Source organism: Carica papaya, chromosome 6 (assembly GCF_054855325.1).
Source record: "Carica papaya isolate Zhongbai chromosome 6, ASM5485532v1, whole genome shotgun sequence".
Taxonomy (NCBI): domain Eukaryota; kingdom Viridiplantae; phylum Streptophyta; class Magnoliopsida; order Brassicales; family Caricaceae; genus Carica; species Carica papaya.
In genome coordinates, this window is record NC_142314.1 from 403,271 (window position 1) to 424,323 (window position 21,053).

Below are 21,053 nucleotides of genomic sequence, written 5' to 3' on the forward strand. Positions count from 1 at the left end.
ATAAAAAAACATTAAAGTACGTATTTTATTTAATATAACGTAATAAATTTATTATGATTTTAATTTTATTTTTTCACAAATAAATTTAATTCCATTAGTTATTACTATTAATTTAGTATTTATTCGCAGGTCAGGTGTCACATTAAGCTGGCACGACTAGTGAGCTTCCAAATTTCACCGCTTATTTTCACATTATTTAAATGATTATAAATTACATAATTATTAAAGATTAAAATTGAAAATGACGTATATTATAAGATATAATTTTATATAATGTTTTAAATATAAAGTTTAAAATATTAATTTAAATAAACTTTACGCAAAAAAGATCTAACGAGACATTTTCCATCAGTGGGGCCCGGAGCCGTTCTCTTTTTTTCTCTCCCACCGTGCTATTTACTTCCTAAAATCCCCCCCGATTTTCTCATTCGCTCCCGGTTAAACCCTTTCTTCCCCTCCAAGCTCAGTCATGGAGATCGATTTCAGAGACTACGGGTTGCGATGCGAACTTCGGGGCCACGAAGACGACGTAAGATCTCTGATTCCGTACTCTCTGTAATAGTCACATTATAATCTCCTGTTAATTTTACTTTCTCGAAGATTAATTTAACCGGGGAGGGCATTTTCGTACAAAACTCAGTTAATTCTTATTCATACATCGATCTCTTGAATTTCGACGCTCTCCATTGGGATACATGTTGTTTGCCCTGTTGATTGTTGTTTTCTTTTCATTTGTTTCTGATGATTGGTTTATCAGTAGGAATTAAAGTAATTCAAGAGTCATATGCGTTTGTAAAATAATGTAGAACTGAATACAGGGAGAGAGAATAGCATGTTCTCACTCTTTCTGCGTTAGCGGAAGCTAAATTCATGTAAACCACTTGATGTGGCCTCAATATTAAGACACGAAGTCGTTCGAAAGAAAGGCAAATATGTTGAAAATACTCGATTCTTACCTGAATAACAAGAAAGGTATATTCGGAAACTAAACATGCGGATTTGCTCCGTGGAAAAAGTAAAATGTTAGATTTGCGTGGTTCAGGTAAAGCCTTGACTTCCTAGTCTCTTATATGCTGCGTACTTTTACCGTACGTGTTTTTAACATAGGATGAAATAAAATTAGCGGGTAGATGAGCAGACCCATACAATTTTTTATTGGCAATTCTTTAAGTATACTGATAAGAAAATAAGAAGTGAAGTGCACTATATGTTGGTCTGTCCCTGGTTTTTTTCTTTTTATTACTTTCATTGTCTGAGTTGGTCTCTCCAAGGAGATGGAGATCAACTCATTTCTTGGTTTTTTTTTTTTATTTGTGTAGAAGAAATGACAACTTATATCTCAATCATTTGAATTTTCATATAACTTATTTCTACATGGTATCAAATCAATCCATGGGTTACATTTTGTTAAAAGGAGGGATGCATACTTTTGTATATGCACAAGAATTTTGGTGTGATATGTTAATCTATGTGACTAAAATGAATGTCAGGTTCGTGGAATATGCATATGTGGTAATGAGGGTATAGCAACATCATCAAGGGACAGAACTGTAAGGTTTTGGACTCTAGATCCATGTGATAAGCGGAAATATGTTCCATCAAAAATCATGTTGGGCCATTCAAGTTTTGTGGGGCCATTGGCTTGGATTCCACCAAATGAAGAATATCCAGAAGGCAGAATTGTTTCTGGTGGAATGGACACTTTGGCTCTGGTTTGGGACTTACGGAATGGAGAGAAGGTGCAGACATTGAAGGGGCATCAGTCACAAGTCACTGGTCTTGCACAAGATAATGGAGATATTTTGTCATCTTCTGTTGATTGGTAGTGTATGAGTGTTAGTTATTGCATTTTGAAGTATTTTAAATATTTTAACTGAAACTGTAATAGGTTCTTTTTGAATCTCGGTGCAAGTTGTTTATTATTTGGTGATAAGATGCAAGTCAATCAGTTTATTTGTTTATCTTTTCTGTTGATGAAAGGGATCTGTTCTTGTTGAGCTGCTTAAATTGCTATGTAGATTTGCTAAATTAATTAATGTTCATGGCTCAAGATCTTGATTTGATGCAGTACTTTAAGACGGTGGAGGAATGGTAAACTAATTGAGTTTTGGGAGGCACATAAGTCAGCAATCCAAGCTGTAATTAAGCTGCCTTCTGGAGAGCTTGTTTCTGGTATATTCAGTTAATTCATTGTGGATTTTTAGATCAATTGTTAACCAATCAACTCTCTCTCCATTAATTTGAAGAGATGAACTTAGTTATGAGTTATGTGTACCCCTCTAAAAATTTAAAACTTATTTGAATTAAAGTTTAAGTGGTATTTCAAGATAAACTGTTTACACCTTCTCCCTCTCCTCTTTTAGTTCTTTTGGTCATAGTTTCCCCTCAAAACTCATTGTTGTTTTCCCTTTTATTTTCCGGCCTTGTTTATTTTCACTTCCTTTAATTACAAACATTTTTCTTTTGTGAAATTGTAATGCATGACATCTACTTGTTAATGGGCAGGGATATAATGGGAGCTAATGGATTTAAGGTCACCATAATGTTATTTAAAATTTAGTTGAATCTATTGTTCAATGGAAATAATTGACCATGCTTGATTCTTCTAGTATAACAGCAGGAAGATAAAGAGAAAACAAGTCTCTGCTGAAAAGTTTATTTAATTTGGTTGTTGGAAAACCCAAAGTAACAATAAAATAATAAACTTAAAAAATAGAGAGTTAGTTTCATTGTCAGTATAGAATTAGTTTTATTGTCAATCATCATATATTGATGGTCGGCTTCAATCTACATATACTTTAGCAAAACCACTGCCATCCTCAACACCTTTCCATAGGCTAAATGAATTACAATTTTCTTCAGCTACCTCAATTGGACTCCCCTATGTTCTCTGCAAGGTCATGTATTTACTATCTGATTTGTTATAGTTTCTGTTTCATCTCAAAAATCATCCAGGCAAGGGTTACCTTCATGTTCTATTCATTTTGTAGAGATGCATTTTGCTATTTATTTTGTAGGAAAGAAGTACTGTAAACTTATTGGCTTACCTGTTCTGCACCATGATTCAGGTTCAAGTGACATGACTCTGAAACTCTGGAAAGGAAGTAAATGCATTCGCACTTTTATGGGTCATACAGGTTTGTTTCGATGTATTTATTTAATATAAATATATCATACTAAAAAATATAATTAATACATATTCATAATATACTTTAATTTTTAATTGATATAAATATAATTATATATATTAATACAAGAAAATGGTCGGATCTGACCTGCAAACCTGACACAGTCCAAAAAAGTAAAAAATTTTGAGCTACTTCGAATGCAGAGTTGGTTCGGGTTTGCTTTTTATAGTGTGGATCAGGTTTGGATATTGTAAAACCTGCCTCGAACTTGTCCTGTTGGTATCCCTAGCTGAACCATCAGATACAGGCAGCTGCAAAATATCATTTTACTGGAAAGGTGGATGCTTGCAGGACCTTGTTTTCATGGTCTTCCCAATATATATGTAATAGGTTTGCAGCAATAAGATATTGGCCAAATAATATCTCTCAAAAGGTTTCAGAGCACCTAGGGGATTGTAGGGTTCTCTTTAATGAGACTTAACTCACACCTGCATCATAGGTCACGGAGGGAGGAAACTTTCAAAGAAAGGGGCCTATTTGATTAAGATTTCAGTCTTAGTCGACCCGTAACCCAATACCAAACTCAGGACAATAGTAGTTTTTGCCACTCTATTACAAGGGGAACTAATTTAACTACTTCAAGCTGTTAAATCAGCTAAGTTAGTTATGTTGGTTAATATGTTGTCCATTGTAAAAGTAAAAGTAACAAATTTGTTGGATTTAGTTCAATTGAGGCTATAAATATAGGATAGGATGTAGTAATATGAGCTATTGATGATTTTTTTGGGTGATAAAAAGTATATAATATATATATATTAACAAAGGTATCAAGGGAGTACCACTCATGTACAAAATAGTTTTCAAATCAGTTAGGAGATGAATGACATTCCCAAAATCTTTCATTTTATAAATGTCATGACCCAAAATAAAAGAACCAAAAGTATTTAGCCATCTATCTCTAGTATCAAAATTCTCTCCCTCAATCTCCTCAAAAACTCTAGAATTTCTCTCCTTCCTTATCATCCAAAAAATAGATAAAGGGACAAGCTTGAAACTTCATCTCCCTCTCGATTATTCTCTTCCTCTTCTCTCTCCCTTTCCTCTTGCTTCTTAGATCTTCCTTGCAATTGGATCTGGCTAATAATACAATGACATTATCAAGTAGTATCTAAGCGACTGAGCAATCCTACCTTCTAGTATTGCAAACTCCGATCAAAACCATGGCAATAGTTGATAACATTAGATCCCAGTGTATCAAGAAAATGGAGGAATCCATTAAAAACATTGTTAAAATGGTGTATCTTGCATCCACACATTTGGATGGCGTTGTATTAGGCTGGCTCCATGGTTACATGAAGGATTTCACCCCCCACGCTTGCCACCTCAGCTACCACCCACTATCCGCTATCCTACTTCTACCACAATTTTCATCATCTTGCATCATTACCATTATCTTGTTGCCACCACCACCACCAATATTACTATCACCACTATCCAGTGGTATATAAGCTATGGAGCATAGTTTATGATTTGCTTGGTATTGGGTGATGCCAGGTTCGGTGAAGGAAGAGTTGCAGGCTTGGAAGGGCACTAGTGGTTGTAGAAAGAAAGTGGAGATCATTCCGCTCACCATTTTTTGGGTGGTGGAAGGAAAGGAATAGAAGGTTTTTGAGGGGACTGAAGATGTAGGTGGTTTTGATATTCTTAAGAATAGATGGTTATAGAACCAGTTTTTTGTTAAGGAGTTACCCTCAATATTCAAGGGATGATTTAGAGAACTTTTTGGATACTTTAATTGACTCTTAAATTTTGTACATAGGCGGTAGCCCCTTGTTGCCAATATCAGTACACAGTTTCACACTTTTTATTTTAAAAAAAATTACTGTCACCACTATATTGATAATTGTAATCATAGCAACCTCCTCTGCATTAACGTCACTCTTTATTATCACTACTATCACTATTGCTATCATTGTTTCTGTGACCACCACTGTTACCATCAATACTGTTGTTACTATTATTGCCGCCTACCATGACTACCACCATTATCACATTTGTCACTACTACTGCTGCTGGCATTACCACTACTATGACCACCAATTATGTGTATGAAATAAGAAAATGTTGATACGGTGTTGCTATACTATCCTTCTGTTTCTCCAGTCATTCCAAAATATTGTTGGGTAAGAATCTTATTTATGGATAGCTTACCCTGCCTTGCCTAATTACCTTAGTTTACTCATGTACCAAACATAGTCTAAGTGTGTCTATAACTTTATTTTATGCTTATGTTTGGTCTAGGCAGCAACAGTTGTGTAGGTTAGTTGAGTGCTGAATTTTTCTTGTTCAAAAATTGCTATTACCTAGGAAGCAATGATCCTGAGATAACCAGTTAGTTGTCTCTTTCCATAAGTACTTAGAAAGGCCATTTTCTCAAGGAATAAAGATAAGCAGAAAAATAAATTCAGAAAAGCTTCTTGAGTTTTTCAAAGTCTTAGAGAAACGTTCTCTCTTAAGGAGCTCACTAATTGATCTTGTAGCAAGATCCTAAAGTAGATTTTATTTTGTAGTTATGTTGCTCTAGTCAGCAACAGTTGTGTAGATCAGCTAAGTGCTTCTAAATTTTCATTGACAAAAATTGCTATTACCTAGAAAGCAATTATCCTGAGATAAGCAGTTAGTTTTCTCTTTTCATAAGTACTTAGAAAGGCTATTTTCTCAAGGAATAAAGATAAGCAGAAAAATAATTTCATAAAAGTTTCTTGAGTTTTTCAAAGTCTTTGAGATGCATTCCCTCTTAAGGAGCTTGTACTAATTTATCTCGTAACAAGATCCTAAAGTAGGGACCATAGAACGCTATACCATTAATATCAAATGAAGACTGAGAAGAGGATATGTTCTATTCCCGAAAATGGCAAGTATTATTTCATACATGTTCTTATGCACCTTGTGGCTTGGCAGACACGGTTCGTGGGTTGGTGGCAATGCCTGGTTTAGGAATCCTTTCTTCATCACATGATGGGTGAGTGATGAATCATCTGCTTTCTCTCCATCTCCCTTCCTTTTCTTATTGTATGGTTTTTCTGTCTAAGGGCTTATTTTATTATTTTGTAGATGTTTTTTTTTTCAAATAAATTTTTTTGTAGATGTTTAATGCCACACTGCAATTGATTAGAATAAAAAGCAAATAGCAAAAGCAAATAACAAGGTTATAACTCCCAACTTAATGTGCTTTCTGGTATGGGATGATGACCATTATGCTTACAAACATCTTTTGGGGAGAAGAAACATAATCTTGCAGTTTCAAAATTAGGTCTTTGTGGGCTGCAAGTAGGACCATGAAACTTGGAAGGAAATGAAAGTGAAAATCCCTTTTGCTAACTTGATTTATTGATATGTTATGTTCAGTCATGATACTGTTGCCTTTTCCCATGTTTTGAGATCTTTTCTCTCCCGTTTATCATATTTCTAAGGACTGTAGGACAAAGTTTTTTATCTTTCAAGTGGTCTACTATTCAGTAAAGATGAACTGCCATATGGCTAGTTGTCTGATATGAGAGTTCAACACTGCATCATCTTCCTTATAAGGATTTTGTTTTTTTTTTTTAAAGATAAAATTGAGTGATAGTTTTAAAAAGAACGCCGAGGGGGCAAAACCCATATACAAAAATTTAAGTATTTACAGATCGGTAAATATATTTACATTAAACCTAAATCATCAAAAGAGTTAGGGTTATGACCAAGGATGATGGAGCCAAAAAAATGAAGCCATCAAAAAAATTTGTTTCTTTGTTCTCAAAAATCCTACAATTCATTTCTTTCCATATAATCCAAAGTATTGTTAAGGTAATAATCCTATGCCACCAATTACATGTTTTGAGGCATTCCCAAGTTAACAATTCACCTTTGACAGATCCAGCCATAACCCAGGAAACACCAAGCAACAAAAAATTCTGTTATTCCAAAGTTAGATGTATTATGTGATTTATTTTTAGCTTTAAACTGAAACTTTTCACACCAAATTTAAGTACTATGTGAAAAATAAATCTAAGATAGGTATGTGCAAAATCTTGTTTGTACCTTGTTTACCTATTGACAAAAAATGAATATTGCTTTCTGAGAGATTGATTGGAGTCCTATTTTGTGGTCAGACGTTATAAATTTACTTGTTTTTTTGTTAAAACAAGTCCTACCAAAATGTTTCTTATTGTATGTTTACTTAAAATCGACTGGTGTTATTTACATACGACAATAGTAGTAGGATCTTGATGTTTGCCCTTCTTTTTACCCTAATTCGTGATTCTTCATTCTCTATCATCTGAAGTTCTTTGTGGCTTTTATCAGTAATTCTTTAATGTAAATCTAACTACTTTTTTTCATCATCATCAGTTCCATAAGGTTATGGGCGCTAAGTGGTGAAGTATTAATGGAGATGGTTGGTCATTCTTCCATTGTCTATTCGGTTGATTCCCATGTGTCTGGCCTAATAGTCAGTGGTAGTGAAGATTGCTCTGCAAAGATATGGAAAGGTTGTTGCTTCTAATGTTTCTGTTGATTTTCTTTTTTGGATGAAAATGTCTGTGCTTCTCTTTAAAAGGATAACATGCATGGATTATATATTTCTAAAGGAAAAATCAGAGGCGTTCACAGGGCACCAATGGGGTACAGAACAAATGTTTGGAAGTTGATATTGACAAAGTCCTAAGATACTACTCGGAATAGAGGGAATGGCCTTTGAACAAAATAAAAGCCCTGAAACTTTTTATTCAGAGAGAAAACTAGAAATAATATTTAAGGGCACCAAGGAGTGCATTTTTACGGGGGATTCTTGTATGTGCTTTCATTGTAATTTGGCTGGATTTTTTCCTAGCTCAAGGTCTTTTTTGAAGTCGGCAGAAGTTGAGTATTGGTTGGCTCTGATCAACTCATTAAATCTTTGAAGAGAATCTTTTATCTTTGGATTGTCTCAATCCACAGTGTCCATACTGTGTACACATTTGGAAACACATTAATATCTACTTTTATATTACTGGAGCTGCAGCAATCTTGGATGTCCTCCTCTTGTTAGTCTACTCTCACATGTTTGACATTTGTATTTTTCTGCTTTTCTTTACATGTACAAACATTTGTGAAATCCCTAACATTAAGAAACTAAAAGATGATCTAATGTGAAATATGGCTTGGATTTGATAAATTTAACAAGCATTTGTTGAAATAACAAACATCACTTCCCATTGCTGTACTACCTTGCATATGGTAAAATCACCGTATCATTTCTTTCCTCTTGTATCATGAAGTGCTTTTCTACACTATACTATTTGACTATAGGCACCCATTTGTAGAAAGGCTAAAATCTCAGTTCTTTAAGTATATGAAAGTTGGTTATTTATTTACTATTTATTTTTTAAGAGCTTTTGATGGGGTTGATGATGTGAATGAGTTTGGTTTACTAAAGAATAGATAGTTCCAGACTCTAGTTTTTTGTTATCGGGTCATTCTCCATAGTCAGTGAAGGATTTAGGTGTCCTTATTAACAAGTTGATAGATAAATTTTTTTGTATGTGGGCTAGTACCCCCTTGGTGCCAATATTCATACTATACTTCATGTTTTTTATTTCAAAGAAAAGAAAATTGTTTTTTACTTGGAACATGGTGTCTTTCTGCAGATGGAGAATGTGTTCAGAGCATAGAGCATCCTGGTTGTGTCTGGGACGCCAAATTTTTGGAAAATGGGGATATTGTGACTGCATGTTCAGATGGAGTTGTTCGTATCTGGACAGTTGAACATGATAGAATTGCTGGACTAGCAGAACTTGATGCATATGCTTCCCAACTTTCTCAATATAAGTTGAGCAGGTATGTTATGACTCCTCTTGAAAGTGAACCATGAACTAAAGTATTACTGGCCAACCAAGTTTATAAGACATTCTCTCATGGGAAATTTAGGAAGAATTTAACTGTAATACTAAGTAGTTGCTGGGACTACTCTGTCGTAGGTAAGAGGGTTTTTTATGTTAAGTTTATTTGAATAAGTCAAATCATGTGTTATGGATTGTATGAGACACTTGCTAATCTAGGGGGTAGTTTCTATTCCTAAGAAGGAAGTTGGTTTGATATTGACAGACCTATATGTTGGGTCCTGTTATATTATTTGTATCAAGAAAAATTTTGTGATGCAGAATAGGAAACTCATAAAGTGGACATGTTTCAGTGATAGGAGATATAAGGCAGAACCAATAAAAGAACATAAATATTTTGGGAAGTTAATTAAAAAGAATTAGGAAGATTTAATTTCATTTTATAAGTTTTGGAGAGTTTTACAAGAAAAAGAAAATAAGATGGTCTATTTTCATATTTCCTGGATTTTCATTTCCCTAGTTGTTTAACTTATTTTCTTAATTTACTAGGTTTTCTAGATTTTCGATTTTTGATGCATCTGGTGCCTATAAATAAGGTGCCTAGTTTAGTTATTAGATAAACGATTTATGATTTTTGTTTTCAAATATTAAGATATTGCTTTGATTATTAAGATTTGAGATCTCCAAGTTTGGTTCTTAATGAATTTTCCCAAAGTTTTCTCCTCAAGCTCTTTTTGTCCTACACCAGTTGGTATAAAAGAGTAAATTCGATTTGTTACGTTGCCTCAGTTTTGTCATCCCACCTTCACAAAACCAACCTACTGCTAACAAAAAAACCCCAAAACTCTAAATAGCTGACAATAACAACGAGAGAGGAAAATCAAAACGCTGTCTCTACTTGATCCCTAGCCATTGTAGGTGGTGGTAGACACTACCCCCATCACCAGCTTTACAAGACCTCGATTGGCAAAACCCTGAAGCCTTGCAGTGGAAGCTCGCTTGGATCTGCATCACTTGCTAGAAAATCACTGGGTTGCCACTGCAAACACGGAACCTCCTTCTTGACTGTGACAAGTAACTCCTAACCTAGATCCGAGACTAGCAGTTCGACTTGAGCTTGTTGTCAAAAGACTGAAGCTGGAGGTCACCGGACGCCAGCGCGTGGCAGCACCTGGATTCGATATTCTGAAGCCCTCTGTTCAAACCGGTTTAAACCATATCCTGTTCGACTTGTTCATTTTTGCTACCTCTAGACGGATTTCAATTATTTTAGACTGATTTTCTATGTTTTTTTGGCGTGATCTTTCACTTATCGAAGTTAGTTCGGTTGAATTCATATTTTATCTCACTTTTCTTTTGGCTAGTTAATAATTTTGACAAATGTAGATCAGTTCACATGTGCAACAAAAGTTATTTGATTTAAGAATAAATGTTAAGTCTATCAATCAGATTGATGGAAGAGAAAATCAATGCAATTATAGTAGTTTTATGGCATCATGCAGAAAAAAAGCTTGAAAGATGGCTTATGGACATTTGTTACATGCTTACTAACCCGTGTCATTCAACTAGTTAGCTTTTTCGGATCTAGCTAAGTATTGTCTCTCAAAAGTACATCAAGAGCCATCTAACTCAATGCGAGATGTGCATTTTTGTTCATTATTAAAACCATTGGTTAGTGATCAACTTCTTAAACGCTCTAATATCAATGTGAAACTTGAAGTTGCTTACTGCATATGTGAGGTAACTAAAATAACTGTATCAGATGTTCCTTATGATGACACAAATAGGAAAGTTTCTGAGTTAATTGTTTTGACATTTTAAATTACTAAGTGATTGGACAAGGCAATCACATGTTAGTGAGATCTTAATTCTTGAAATAATTGCAAGAACTAGGCTATCTGGTGATGTTGGGCCTTTATTATGAAAAGTTCATCAGAGAACGTTCGAGCACTTTCTTGAGTTTATCCAACCATAATAGAAAATATTTTCTCGAACATGGAAGTGATCATGATCATGATTTTACAAGAAAGCGATTATATCTGGATAGAATTGCTATCTTCGCTTCTGCATAGCATTCGAAGAGAAAAGGAAAAAGTTTCATCGATTGGTTCACTTGATTGGGCTTGAGACCACATGGGAAAGACCTTTGAAAAAAGATTGGCCTAGGCAGGGATAATTTCCAGGTGAATATAAGGTGAAAGGTTGCAAAAGTGGATAGGATCAGACTTCGGGAGGACCCATGGTTGGATGGTGGTTCCCTTTGAGAGTAGTTTCCCTAGATTTATGCTATAGCTCAGCTAAGAGAGGTCAAGATTTGTGATTCGGTTGCGGAGATTGGAGGAGAAGAAAAAGAATGACAGGTTTTAGTTCAGAAAAACTTGAATGACTTGGAGATCAGTGAATAGAATTTGGTAAGGATTCTATCATATGTAACTTTGGATGGGAGTAATGACAAGCCGCTGTGGAGCCTTACAATGGATTGATCCTTTACAGTTAAGTAATTTTATAGGCAGCTCTTTAAGCATGCTAGTAAAAGTTACTCTCTCCTGTTTAGACAAATTTGGAAGGCAAGAGCTCCATCTCGGGTTTTTTTTTTAGCATGGGAGGTGAGCAGAGAGTGTATTTTGACAATTGATAAACTAAGGAGATGAGGTAAGATTTTGGTGAGTACCTGTTAATTTTGTAAGAGGGTGGAGGAGATCTGGAACCATGTTCTCCTCTGGTGTCTAATGGTTTACAAACTCTGGACCATGGTTTGTAGCCTATTGGGCATCAGCTGGGTGATGACAAATTTAGTGAGAGATGAAATTTGAGCGTGGAAGAGTATGGGTGGTGGGAGGAAATAAGCAGAGCTAATTCCGCCTTACCACCTTTTGGATTGTGTGGAAGGAGAGGAACAAAAGGGCATTTGATGAGGTTGATGATGTAGTTGGTTTTGACTTACTCAAAAATAGATGGTTGCAGACCTTTGATCTTTTGTTGTTGGGTCATCCACACTGTACAGTGGAGAATTTAGAGAACTTTATTGACACTTTGACTGAATTGTAAACCTTTGTGCATGGGTGGACACCCCTTTGGTGCTAATATTAATATATACTACGTACTTTTTATTTTTAAAAAGAAGTTCCATCGATTGCTCATGGGTTAGTAAAGAGAGTTCCTGAAAATTGTTCTACTAAGCTTAAACTGTCTTTGATGCAGGGGATAAAGTCTTTAGGAATTTCCCTAAGATTATATTGATGTAGTGGCCACCATATTTCACGACTTCATATATGGAGCAAGATGATCTCACTATCATTAATGATAATGATGTAGTGACCACTAGATGTCATGACTTATATCTTTCTATAGAGCAATGTGACCTCACTATCATTGATGGTCTCACTTGTGAGAGCAAGTTAATAAATGAGGTAACAAATGAGATCACTATTGATCATCCAATTAATGAAGCCAGTTAATAGATAAGATAATCGAGTTCAGAAATGGGAAATATTGTACCAGCCCAAGCTATTTGGCAACTAAATAACCTCAGCTTGCTGAACTCCAGATGGTGTGTCAGCAACAGATTCAAAGTTCAATTTTGGTCTGACATTTGGCTGGGTACTGACACACTCATTTCCAAATTCCCCCTCATGCATGCTATTTCATGTGACAAAAATATGTATGTCAAAGATGCTACTGACCCAAACATTCCGGACAATGGAACATTACTGTTCAAAGGAATATCCAGGATTGGGAGATTGAGGCAATCGAGAGCCTTCTGCAAACTTTAACTTCAGTCCATCTTACTGACCAAGAGGACAAGCTATGGTGGAACATATCCAAAACCGGTAAATTCATGGTAAAGTCCTTTAACAATCTTCTTGCCGGCAACCCCACCCCTTGCACAAGACCATTTCCCTCTAACATCATTTGGAAGGTGGGGACTACTCCCAGAATCTCTTTCTTTGCTTGGGAAGCGGCAAAAGGCCGCATACTCACTACGGATAACTTAATGAGGAGGGGCATCATCACTGTCAGCAGATGCTTCCTTTGCAAAAACAGTCTTGATTCTTGTAATCACCTCCTCCTTGAATGCTCCATAACCCACAAGTTGTGGTCCACTGCTCTCAGTCTGCTTGGTTTGTCTTGGGTCAGGAATGATTCTATATCTTCTAAACTTTTTGCTTGGGAAGGCTTCGGCAACAATAGGAAAAAATTCAGACTCATTTCTCTCACCATTTTTTGGGTCATTTGGAAAGAAAGAAATAATTTGGCTTTTGAAGGGAAATAAGTAGATTCTAGCATAATTTTAGATAATTAGTTTCATTATTTTGGTTCTATTGTTTTGAGGCATAACATTGACTGACTTGATGACTTAGGTTTCATTGTTGATATACTAACTGATTTGTAAATCTTTTGTATACGGATGGTACCCCTTTGGCACCATTAATCAATACAAATCTTATACTCTTATTTTTTTTATAAAAAAAGATAAGATAATCTAATAGATTGTGAAAGATGTTGCAATTTCTACCGTACAAATTGAGTTACTTGGTAATGTATCTCTCAATTTCATTGCAAGCAATGATGTTGCTAAGGTTGAAAATGATGATATTCTCAATAAAGAGGTTCCATTTGAAGATACTGTAAAAATTTCTTTGGCTCCTAAAAGCAATGGTGAAAATTTGGTTCTTCTTTCTTTTTATAAATTTTGTCGTTCCTAATCGATTTACTATGTCTTCAGAATCCTTAAATTTTGGAAGCATACATGTCTTTTCATTATGAATTCAAGTTCCAAGCTTCAGTTGTTAAGAAGACAAGTTTCATCTTCGACATTCTTTCTACTTCAACATTTTAGGATTCAAGGTCGGGTTTTCACTAAGTGGGGTAATATGGTGCGGAATAAGAAGCTCTTAAAATTGGACATATTTCAATAATAGGAGAAAATATAAGGTAAAACTGATAAAGGAGCACAAATGTTTTGGGAAGTCAATTAAAAATATAGGAAGATTTAATTTCTTTTTCTAAGTTTTGAAAAGTTCTACAACAAAAAGATAATAGGAAGATTTATTTTCTTACTTCTCTAGTTCGTTCTATTTAACTTATTTTCCTATTAGTAGGTTTTCTAGATTTTTTTGTTTTAATGTATTTGATGCCTATAAATAAATTAGCTAGTTTAGTTATTAAGTAGACTATTTATAATTATCATTCAAATATTGAAATACCGCTTTCATTATTCTAAATTTGGTTCTTAATAAATTTTCCGTAAGTTTTCTCTTCAAACTTTTTTTGTCCTACATTAGTTTGTCTTAAAGTTTCATAAGTACTTAACCTAAGGAGATCCTAGGATTCTCTTTAGATGAGCCCTATCATTCATCCTCATCTAGGTTTGAAAGGAAGAAACTACCATAGAAAATCTGATTTACGTCTAACAGATTTCACTAGCCCTCAAAGACCAGTAAGTAGATACAAGTGGCTGGAATACACCAAGGTATTTCTCATTTAACATGTTCCTGCATTTGATATGTAGTACCTCAATGGATGAATCATAAGTACCAAATAAATGCTTCATGAACTTTTGATAATCTTCCAATTGTCTTCTCTAGTGAGTTCACCTCTCTTTTAAGATATTATAATTAATATGGTAATTTTGCTCCCTGTTATATGGTTTTAAGTTAACACTTTTAAATGTTTGTCACTGCAACATGGCTATGTTTTGAGATGTCAATCTGAATTTTATTGTTTATGTCAGTTTGTATCAATAGATTGCTGTTCGTAATCAATCTGAGACTTAACTAGCCATTTCACTTCCAATGCTGTTTTGTGAGCCTTTTCTGACATATCTTATGCATTGCTCTTTGCGTTAGGAAAAGAGTTGGTGGATTGAATTTGGAGGATCTCCCAGGACTTGAGGCTTTACAGGTTCCAGGTGTGATACTAATTTTAATTTTATTTGGAAACATGTACTTTATCTTTCGAATTGCCCAATGGTTCTAAGTTCTATGTGGAGGATGCTTGTATCTTTACTTGAGGAAATAGTCAGTTTTGAAATTCAAGTGGGGTTTGCTACTTTATCTTACCTGTAAGTACTCATAAAAAAGTCCTGGACATGGTTAATATTTAAAAACTTTCTGATCAGGGACCAGTGATGGCCAGACGAAGGTTGTGAGAGAAGGGGACAATGGTGTTGCATATTCATGGAATTTGAAAGAGCAGAGATGGGATAAAGTAATTTCAAGTTTTATGTCAACTTCTCTCCCTTAATCCTCTTTAAAGCAAAACATCCCATCAATCTGTTGCAGCCACTTGCTTAGTTTCCTTTTTGTTTTTCATATGATTTATACATGGCAGTTGACATTAATGTCTTTTAGATCCAGTATTTCAAAAAAATGTCTCGTACAGACCAAATTTATCCCCTTCGTGCCATTTGCAGTATTTTCTTTTTAACCAAAAAACATAAGCTTTATCTTTGATTATTTCTTAAAATTTCAGATTGGTGAGGTTGTAGATGGACCAGGTGATAGCATGAACCGTCCCATCCTTAATGGGATCCATTATGATTATGGTTAGGGTTTGACTTCTTTCTGTACTTTCCACCTTATTTTTGCTTCTGTTGATCGAAGGTTTAATTTTTTCGTTCTCTCATGACTCAGTTTTTGATGTTGATATTGGGGATGGGGAACCTATTCGTAAGTTGCCATACAACCGGTCAGGTATATTTATTCTTCTTGGCATTAAATTTTCCTTTGCCATTTTCTTATCAGCCAGCCTTTCACTTGTTCATAATAGTTTTCTCCCTTCCCCTTTAACACTGTGAAGTACCACCTGTCACAATACAAGACCAATTATTTCGCAGGCACTGATGTTTTATGGTGTCGCTTACGAATTTATGTAGCTGTTTGTTTCCTTAGTCTGTTAGTGTTTGATCGTATACGGTTGCTACATGAACTGAGCATTATGATTTCAGTGTGATATCTTAACATGAACTCTTTAGTAATTTAACAATTCTAGATTATGACTTATTTTGAAGATTTTGGAAGTTTATTGTTATTCTCAGAATAGATGCGCACACACACACACACACACACACACACACACACACACACACACACACACACACACACACACACACACCCACACACACACACACACCCACACACACACAAAGGCACATGCATGAGAGCAAATAGAAAGTAACAGAAAACAGGAGCATTTAGGAAGGTAGGCACGTGTCGCTCATGTGCTTGTATGGATAATTTTCTGTAGTCCACTACTCTTTTCAGTTGATGATTCTCTATCATATATTAAAGTTCTGGCAGTTACTCATAAATCCTATCTTTTTTTCAGTTTTTTATGTGGAATAAGTAATTCTACAATCCAGGAATCTTGAGTTTTTCTGTTATTTGTTGATAAATCACCTTCTTTTGTTACTTTGAATAAGTGACCCTGTAATCATAGTGCATAAACTTTCATCAAGGTATTTGAGAGTCTTGATAAAAAGAAAAATAAATTGCTTGCATAATAAGTTAGGTTGTTTCCAGATAACCCATATGACACTGCTGACAAGTGGCTTCTCAAAGAGAATCTTCCTCTTTCTTATAGACAACAAATAGTGGAATTTATACTCCAGAATTCTGGCCAAAAGGACTTCAATTTTGATCCATCATTTCGTGATCCCTACACTGGTGGTAGGTGCTGTATCTTAGTTCATGGTCCTTCTTGGGTATGTTCCATGCTGTAATGTCTTCTTTTTTCTCTATTTCAGCAAATGCATATGTACCTGGACAACCATCATACTTGTCTGGTATGGAACAATTCAAATGTTCATATATATATATATATATACGTGTAACTGTAATTTCTTTTGGTCCCCATAATGTGATACTTATTATCTTCTTCAGATTTTCAACAATAATGTCTCCTTTGATTTATGTACAGCTGTTTCATCTAAACCTTCTTACAAGCACATTCCAAAGGTATGCTTTTAGGTGTCATCGTTGGGATTTATAACATGGCTGCTATATTTCAAATTGGTGAAAATTAGAAGTATCTTGTAATTTTGGGTATCTCATTTATATCCTGTCTTATTCATGTTATTCTGCAAAACTTTTGTTTCCAGAAAGGAATGCTTGTCTTTGATGTTGCTCAGTTTGATGGGATCCTCAAAAAGATTGCAGAATTTAACAATTCTTTAAATTCTGACATGGTAAGTTAATGGTAGTAAGTAATCATTTTTTTTTACATGTTACTTCTGAAGAATCTCTTCACTAGGTTCTTAATTCAGAATACTGTAAGCTTACCTATTGTTATAACTTTTATAACACTGGAGGGCTGGGACTTGGCTGAGAGCCAGCTAACTGGCTTTATTCTTTTGAGAATGTTATCTTCTTTTATTTTCAATTTGCTTTATTCTTACAATTCTCTTGCAATTGGTGCCTTTTACAATTGTCTTTTTTTTTTTACATTTGAAGGGAAAGAAGAATCTATCTTTGACGGAGCTTGAGATGTCCAGAGTGAGTGCTGTAGTTCAAATACTGAAGGACACATCACATTATCATTGTACTAGTTTTGCAGATGTTGATATTGCTTTGCTGCTGAAGCTACTAAACACATGGCCACACACAACGATATTTCCAGGTTAGTATTGAGACCGTGGTTCAATTCTGATTATTTCTGTATATGGCATTGCTTCCTCTGTGATGAATAGTATCTACAGTCTCTTGTTCCTTTTCATTTTCAGTATATCAATACTCTCTTTGCATTTACATTTCAAGTTCATTATTTTTTTTTACTTGCTTTAACAACATTATGACTTTTTACCTTTGCAGCTATTGATATTCTGAGGATGATCATCCTGCATCCTGATGGGGCAAGACTTCTTCTCAAGCATGTGGAAAATGAAAATGGTACTTAGCTTTGCTTATATTGCTTTTAAATCTGAAGATGTTTGTAGATTGATAGTAAGGTACACCATTCAAATTCACGTGCACAATACTTAGCCATTACAATTTAGTTTGCTGTAGCCATAAGATAAACTTTGTTTTCACAATGCTCAAATGAATTTCGATGATGCCAAATCAACAAGACATTTCATAAACATCCTCTTTCTTGATTCACTATGACACCTCACTTGAAAATTTCTTTTTTTTTTTTTGGCCAACAATGGTGTCATCAGATTGCTTTTTCTTTTTCCTTGAGTTTGTTGTTTACTGCACTCTTTTTATGTTATGATCAGATGTTCTAATAGAAATGATTAAGAAAGTCACTGCAAATCCTGCACTTCCTGCAAATGTTTTAACCAGTGTTCGTGCTGTGACTAATCTATTCAAGAATTCATCCTACCACAACTGGCTGCAAAAGCATTGCAGCGAGGTAAGTGCCCTCCTCCATTGCTCGATTATATTTTAAATCTGACGCAGAAGATTGGTGATTACAATTACTAAGTTTTAAATGGCAAGATTGCTAATTGGCACTGCTTCTTGGCTTTTGAGCTGTCAATGGCTATGGCAGTAAGAAACTAGGTGATTTATATGCTGTCATGTTGCGGTCTTTTTTCGATTACATTCAGTGTAGTGTTTGCATGTGTATGAGCACATGAATGGCGTGGGTGCAGGAACATGCAGGCGTTCCCATATTCTTCCAACCTTTTATATGGTTTATTTGGTGTTCCTTTTTTAACTGAGTGGCTGCAGGAAGTTTGCAGTTCTTCCTGGCTGTTAAGCCGAGAGTTTTCTCAGCATTAATTGTGTTGCAAACTTTAGTTAATTTCTGCATTGTCATTTATATATATTCCTTATAGGCACGCAATTATGAGTATGCCTATTTTGCCATTGCATAACCATCATCTTCTCACAATGCATGAATGCAAAGTGAAAATGAAATTATGATAGGAAAGTGCAGTTCTGGATGTGCATGACATCAATGATAAGCATATTTCACAACTGATAACCATAATTCATATAGGCATATATGGCCTAATAATTTTCTGGTTTGGCCTAGAATCTAGGACCGTTCTCTTTTTGTTGGGTGAATTGAGTCATTTAAGATATGTTTGTGCTGGCCCCACATATGAGTGTTTATTTGTGATTTTTAGTTTTTCTTTCAAGGTGATCACTGATGATATCTGGATATTTATTGTCTGTTGCATTGTTTTTCAGTTATTTAGTTTTTGGCTGATCTTGCAGATTCTTGATGCATTCTCAAGTTGTTATTCATCTCCAAATAAGCATATGCAACTGTCTTATTCCACCTTGATACTCAAGTATGTGTTCCCTTGATCAACTTCTTGTAGGTTATTCTTTTATTTTCATTTGCCTTTCTGAGGGGTTTGTTGCTATTAGTATTCTTTGGTATTCTTTTAAATAACTCAGAATTCAAAACCACCTTCATTTTTCTTTTCTGATCTTTGTAGTATGTTTAACAAATGATATTCAAATGTCCATTCATATCCCTTTTGCAATTTTGCAGAATTTGTTCATAACCGCATGCAGTCAACTTAAGATCTTTAGCATGAGGGCTACGATGTTCTTTGCATTGTCCATCTCTTGCTTGTGCACTCTGTTTATTGATTTTTTGTCAGCTATCAAGATAGAAATCATAACCACTCTTTGTTGTTAAACTTATATTTTGTTTGCTTCACAGTTATGCTGTGCTGTTAATTGAGAAAAAGGATCAAGAAGGTCAATCTCAGGTTCTTTCTGCAGCTCTTGAGGTACATCTTATTCTGCCCCATTGTCTCCAAAAGAGAAGAGAGAACTCTTCTCATTTCTCTCCTAATGCCCTCTTGAGAATTTAAAAATGCCAACGTTCCTTGGTTTACTTATCTTTTGGTCATTACCATTCTGACATAAATTTTGATCTTTACGTTTATTATGTAGTGATATTTTCCTTCTCTTTTCCCAGATTGCAGAAGAGGAAGGTTTAGAATTTGATTCAAAATTCCGTGCTTTAGTTGCCATTGGATCATTGGTATATTCCTTTGGTTAATTTTTTTAGTTTTCACTTAGTAGTTACAACTAATTCATTGAAGAAATCTTGTTCACTTATATCTTCTCATGTTTGGTGTATACTGCATCCATGTATATCACGGGAAGACAAAAAGGTTCTAATTAGAAAAAAAGTTATTTATTTTTTCTATTACGTCTTCACTATATTAAGCCACGACTAAACATAATAGTGCCATGATGGGAGGGTTTCAACCTTAGGTTTTCTACTACTTGTGCTGAGATTTGTCTTCTCCAGCATATCTCATGCTCTTATTTAGTAATGGAACTCAAATGGACATCTTATACACGAAATTTGACAATGATGATGTTCATCGTAAGTTGAATTAATATAAAGTGTGTTGTCAGCAGTAAGTGCATACGGCATGGACCAAGAGGTTTGTGTATTGCCGCACTGTTAAGTTGAAATATGGACACATCAGGCATGTCTTTTTTTATCAGTATCTTATCTACATTTTTTGGAAGCTATCAAGCTTAAATGTGCATGTTATCAAGCTGGGGACTAGACTAAGAAATGTATTTTTAACCTAATTTAACAGAATAAAGTGCAGGCAGTAAAATTTGATTGAGCTTCAGATAAGATTTCTTCTGTGTATTTAATCTTTTCTTTGATAGATTAAATTATTTGTACGTTTCCTAATCTAGATGCTCGAGGGTCTTGTGAAGAAGATAGCATTGGATTTTGACATTGAGAATATTGCCAAAGCAGCAAAAGCATCTAAAGAGTCCAAGGTTGCTGAAGTTGGAGCCGACATCGAGCAACTAATACGACACAATTGAATGTAGGAATCACAATGGTAACTGTTGTTTTCTTAGCTAAGAATTCGTAGAAATTGCACTTAAAAATCGAAGTGCACATATTGTTACTGTGCTGGTGGATAAGTTTTTTTATGCGAAGCTTCCAACTGTGATGATGGATTTTAGGTTTTGTGATTTTAGGTCCATGCAATTTTTACTATGCCCCTTGCACAGACTTCTTTATAATGTAGGGGGTGTTTGATTTTCTCTTATCTTTGCAGTGACAAATGTAAATGAAACATTTAACGGTATATTTACACTTCTCTGCTAAAGATTCAAATCAT

The 21,053-nt window shown here is 34.9% G+C and overlaps 1 protein-coding gene across 2 annotated transcripts; it reads left to right on the forward strand.

The window, feature by feature from the left end:
• The first annotated feature begins 370 nt into the window (after positions 1–370).
• LOC110813725 (transducin family protein / WD-40 repeat family protein) lies at positions 371–21,052 on the forward strand. Of its 2 annotated transcripts, none has more exons than XR_015821302.1 (22): positions 371–529; positions 1,491–1,822; positions 2,069–2,172; positions 3,069–3,137; positions 6,090–6,150; positions 7,518–7,657; positions 8,795–8,984; positions 14,836–14,897; positions 15,108–15,196; positions 15,461–15,533; positions 15,622–15,681; positions 16,510–16,656; positions 16,734–16,772; positions 16,907–16,944; positions 17,088–17,174; positions 17,440–17,605; positions 17,797–17,874; positions 18,204–18,340; positions 19,153–19,229; positions 19,436–19,503; positions 19,610–19,679; positions 19,871–19,936. XR_015821302.1 is itself a non-coding variant. In XM_022040968.2 (22 exons), exons 1-22 carry the CDS (start codon positions 470–472, stop codon positions 20,749–20,751), a joined length of 2,280 nt encoding a protein of 759 aa, XP_021896660.1. In that variant the 5' UTR covers positions 371–469; the 3' UTR covers positions 20,752–21,052. The 2 variants fall into 2 exon arrangements, 1 of the variants encoding a protein (XP_021896660.1); XM_022040968.2 differs by lacking the exon at positions 19,436–19,503 and adding an exon at positions 20,617–21,052.
• Position 21,053: the final 1 nt, after the last annotated feature.

Excerpts from the sequence above, each read along its gene's own strand:
- LOC110813725 (XM_022040968.2), top strand. The coding sequence starts at position 470 with ATGGAGATCGATTTCAGAGACTACGGGTTGCGATGCGAACTTCGGGGC. Across the intron at positions 15,682-16,509 it reads GTTGCCATACAACCGGTCAG|ATAACCCATATGACACTGCT; the intron begins GTATATTTATTC and ends GGTTGTTTCCAG. Across the intron at positions 17,606-17,796 it reads ACACACAACGATATTTCCAG|CTATTGATATTCTGAGGATG; the intron begins GTTAGTATTGAG and ends TTACCTTTGCAG.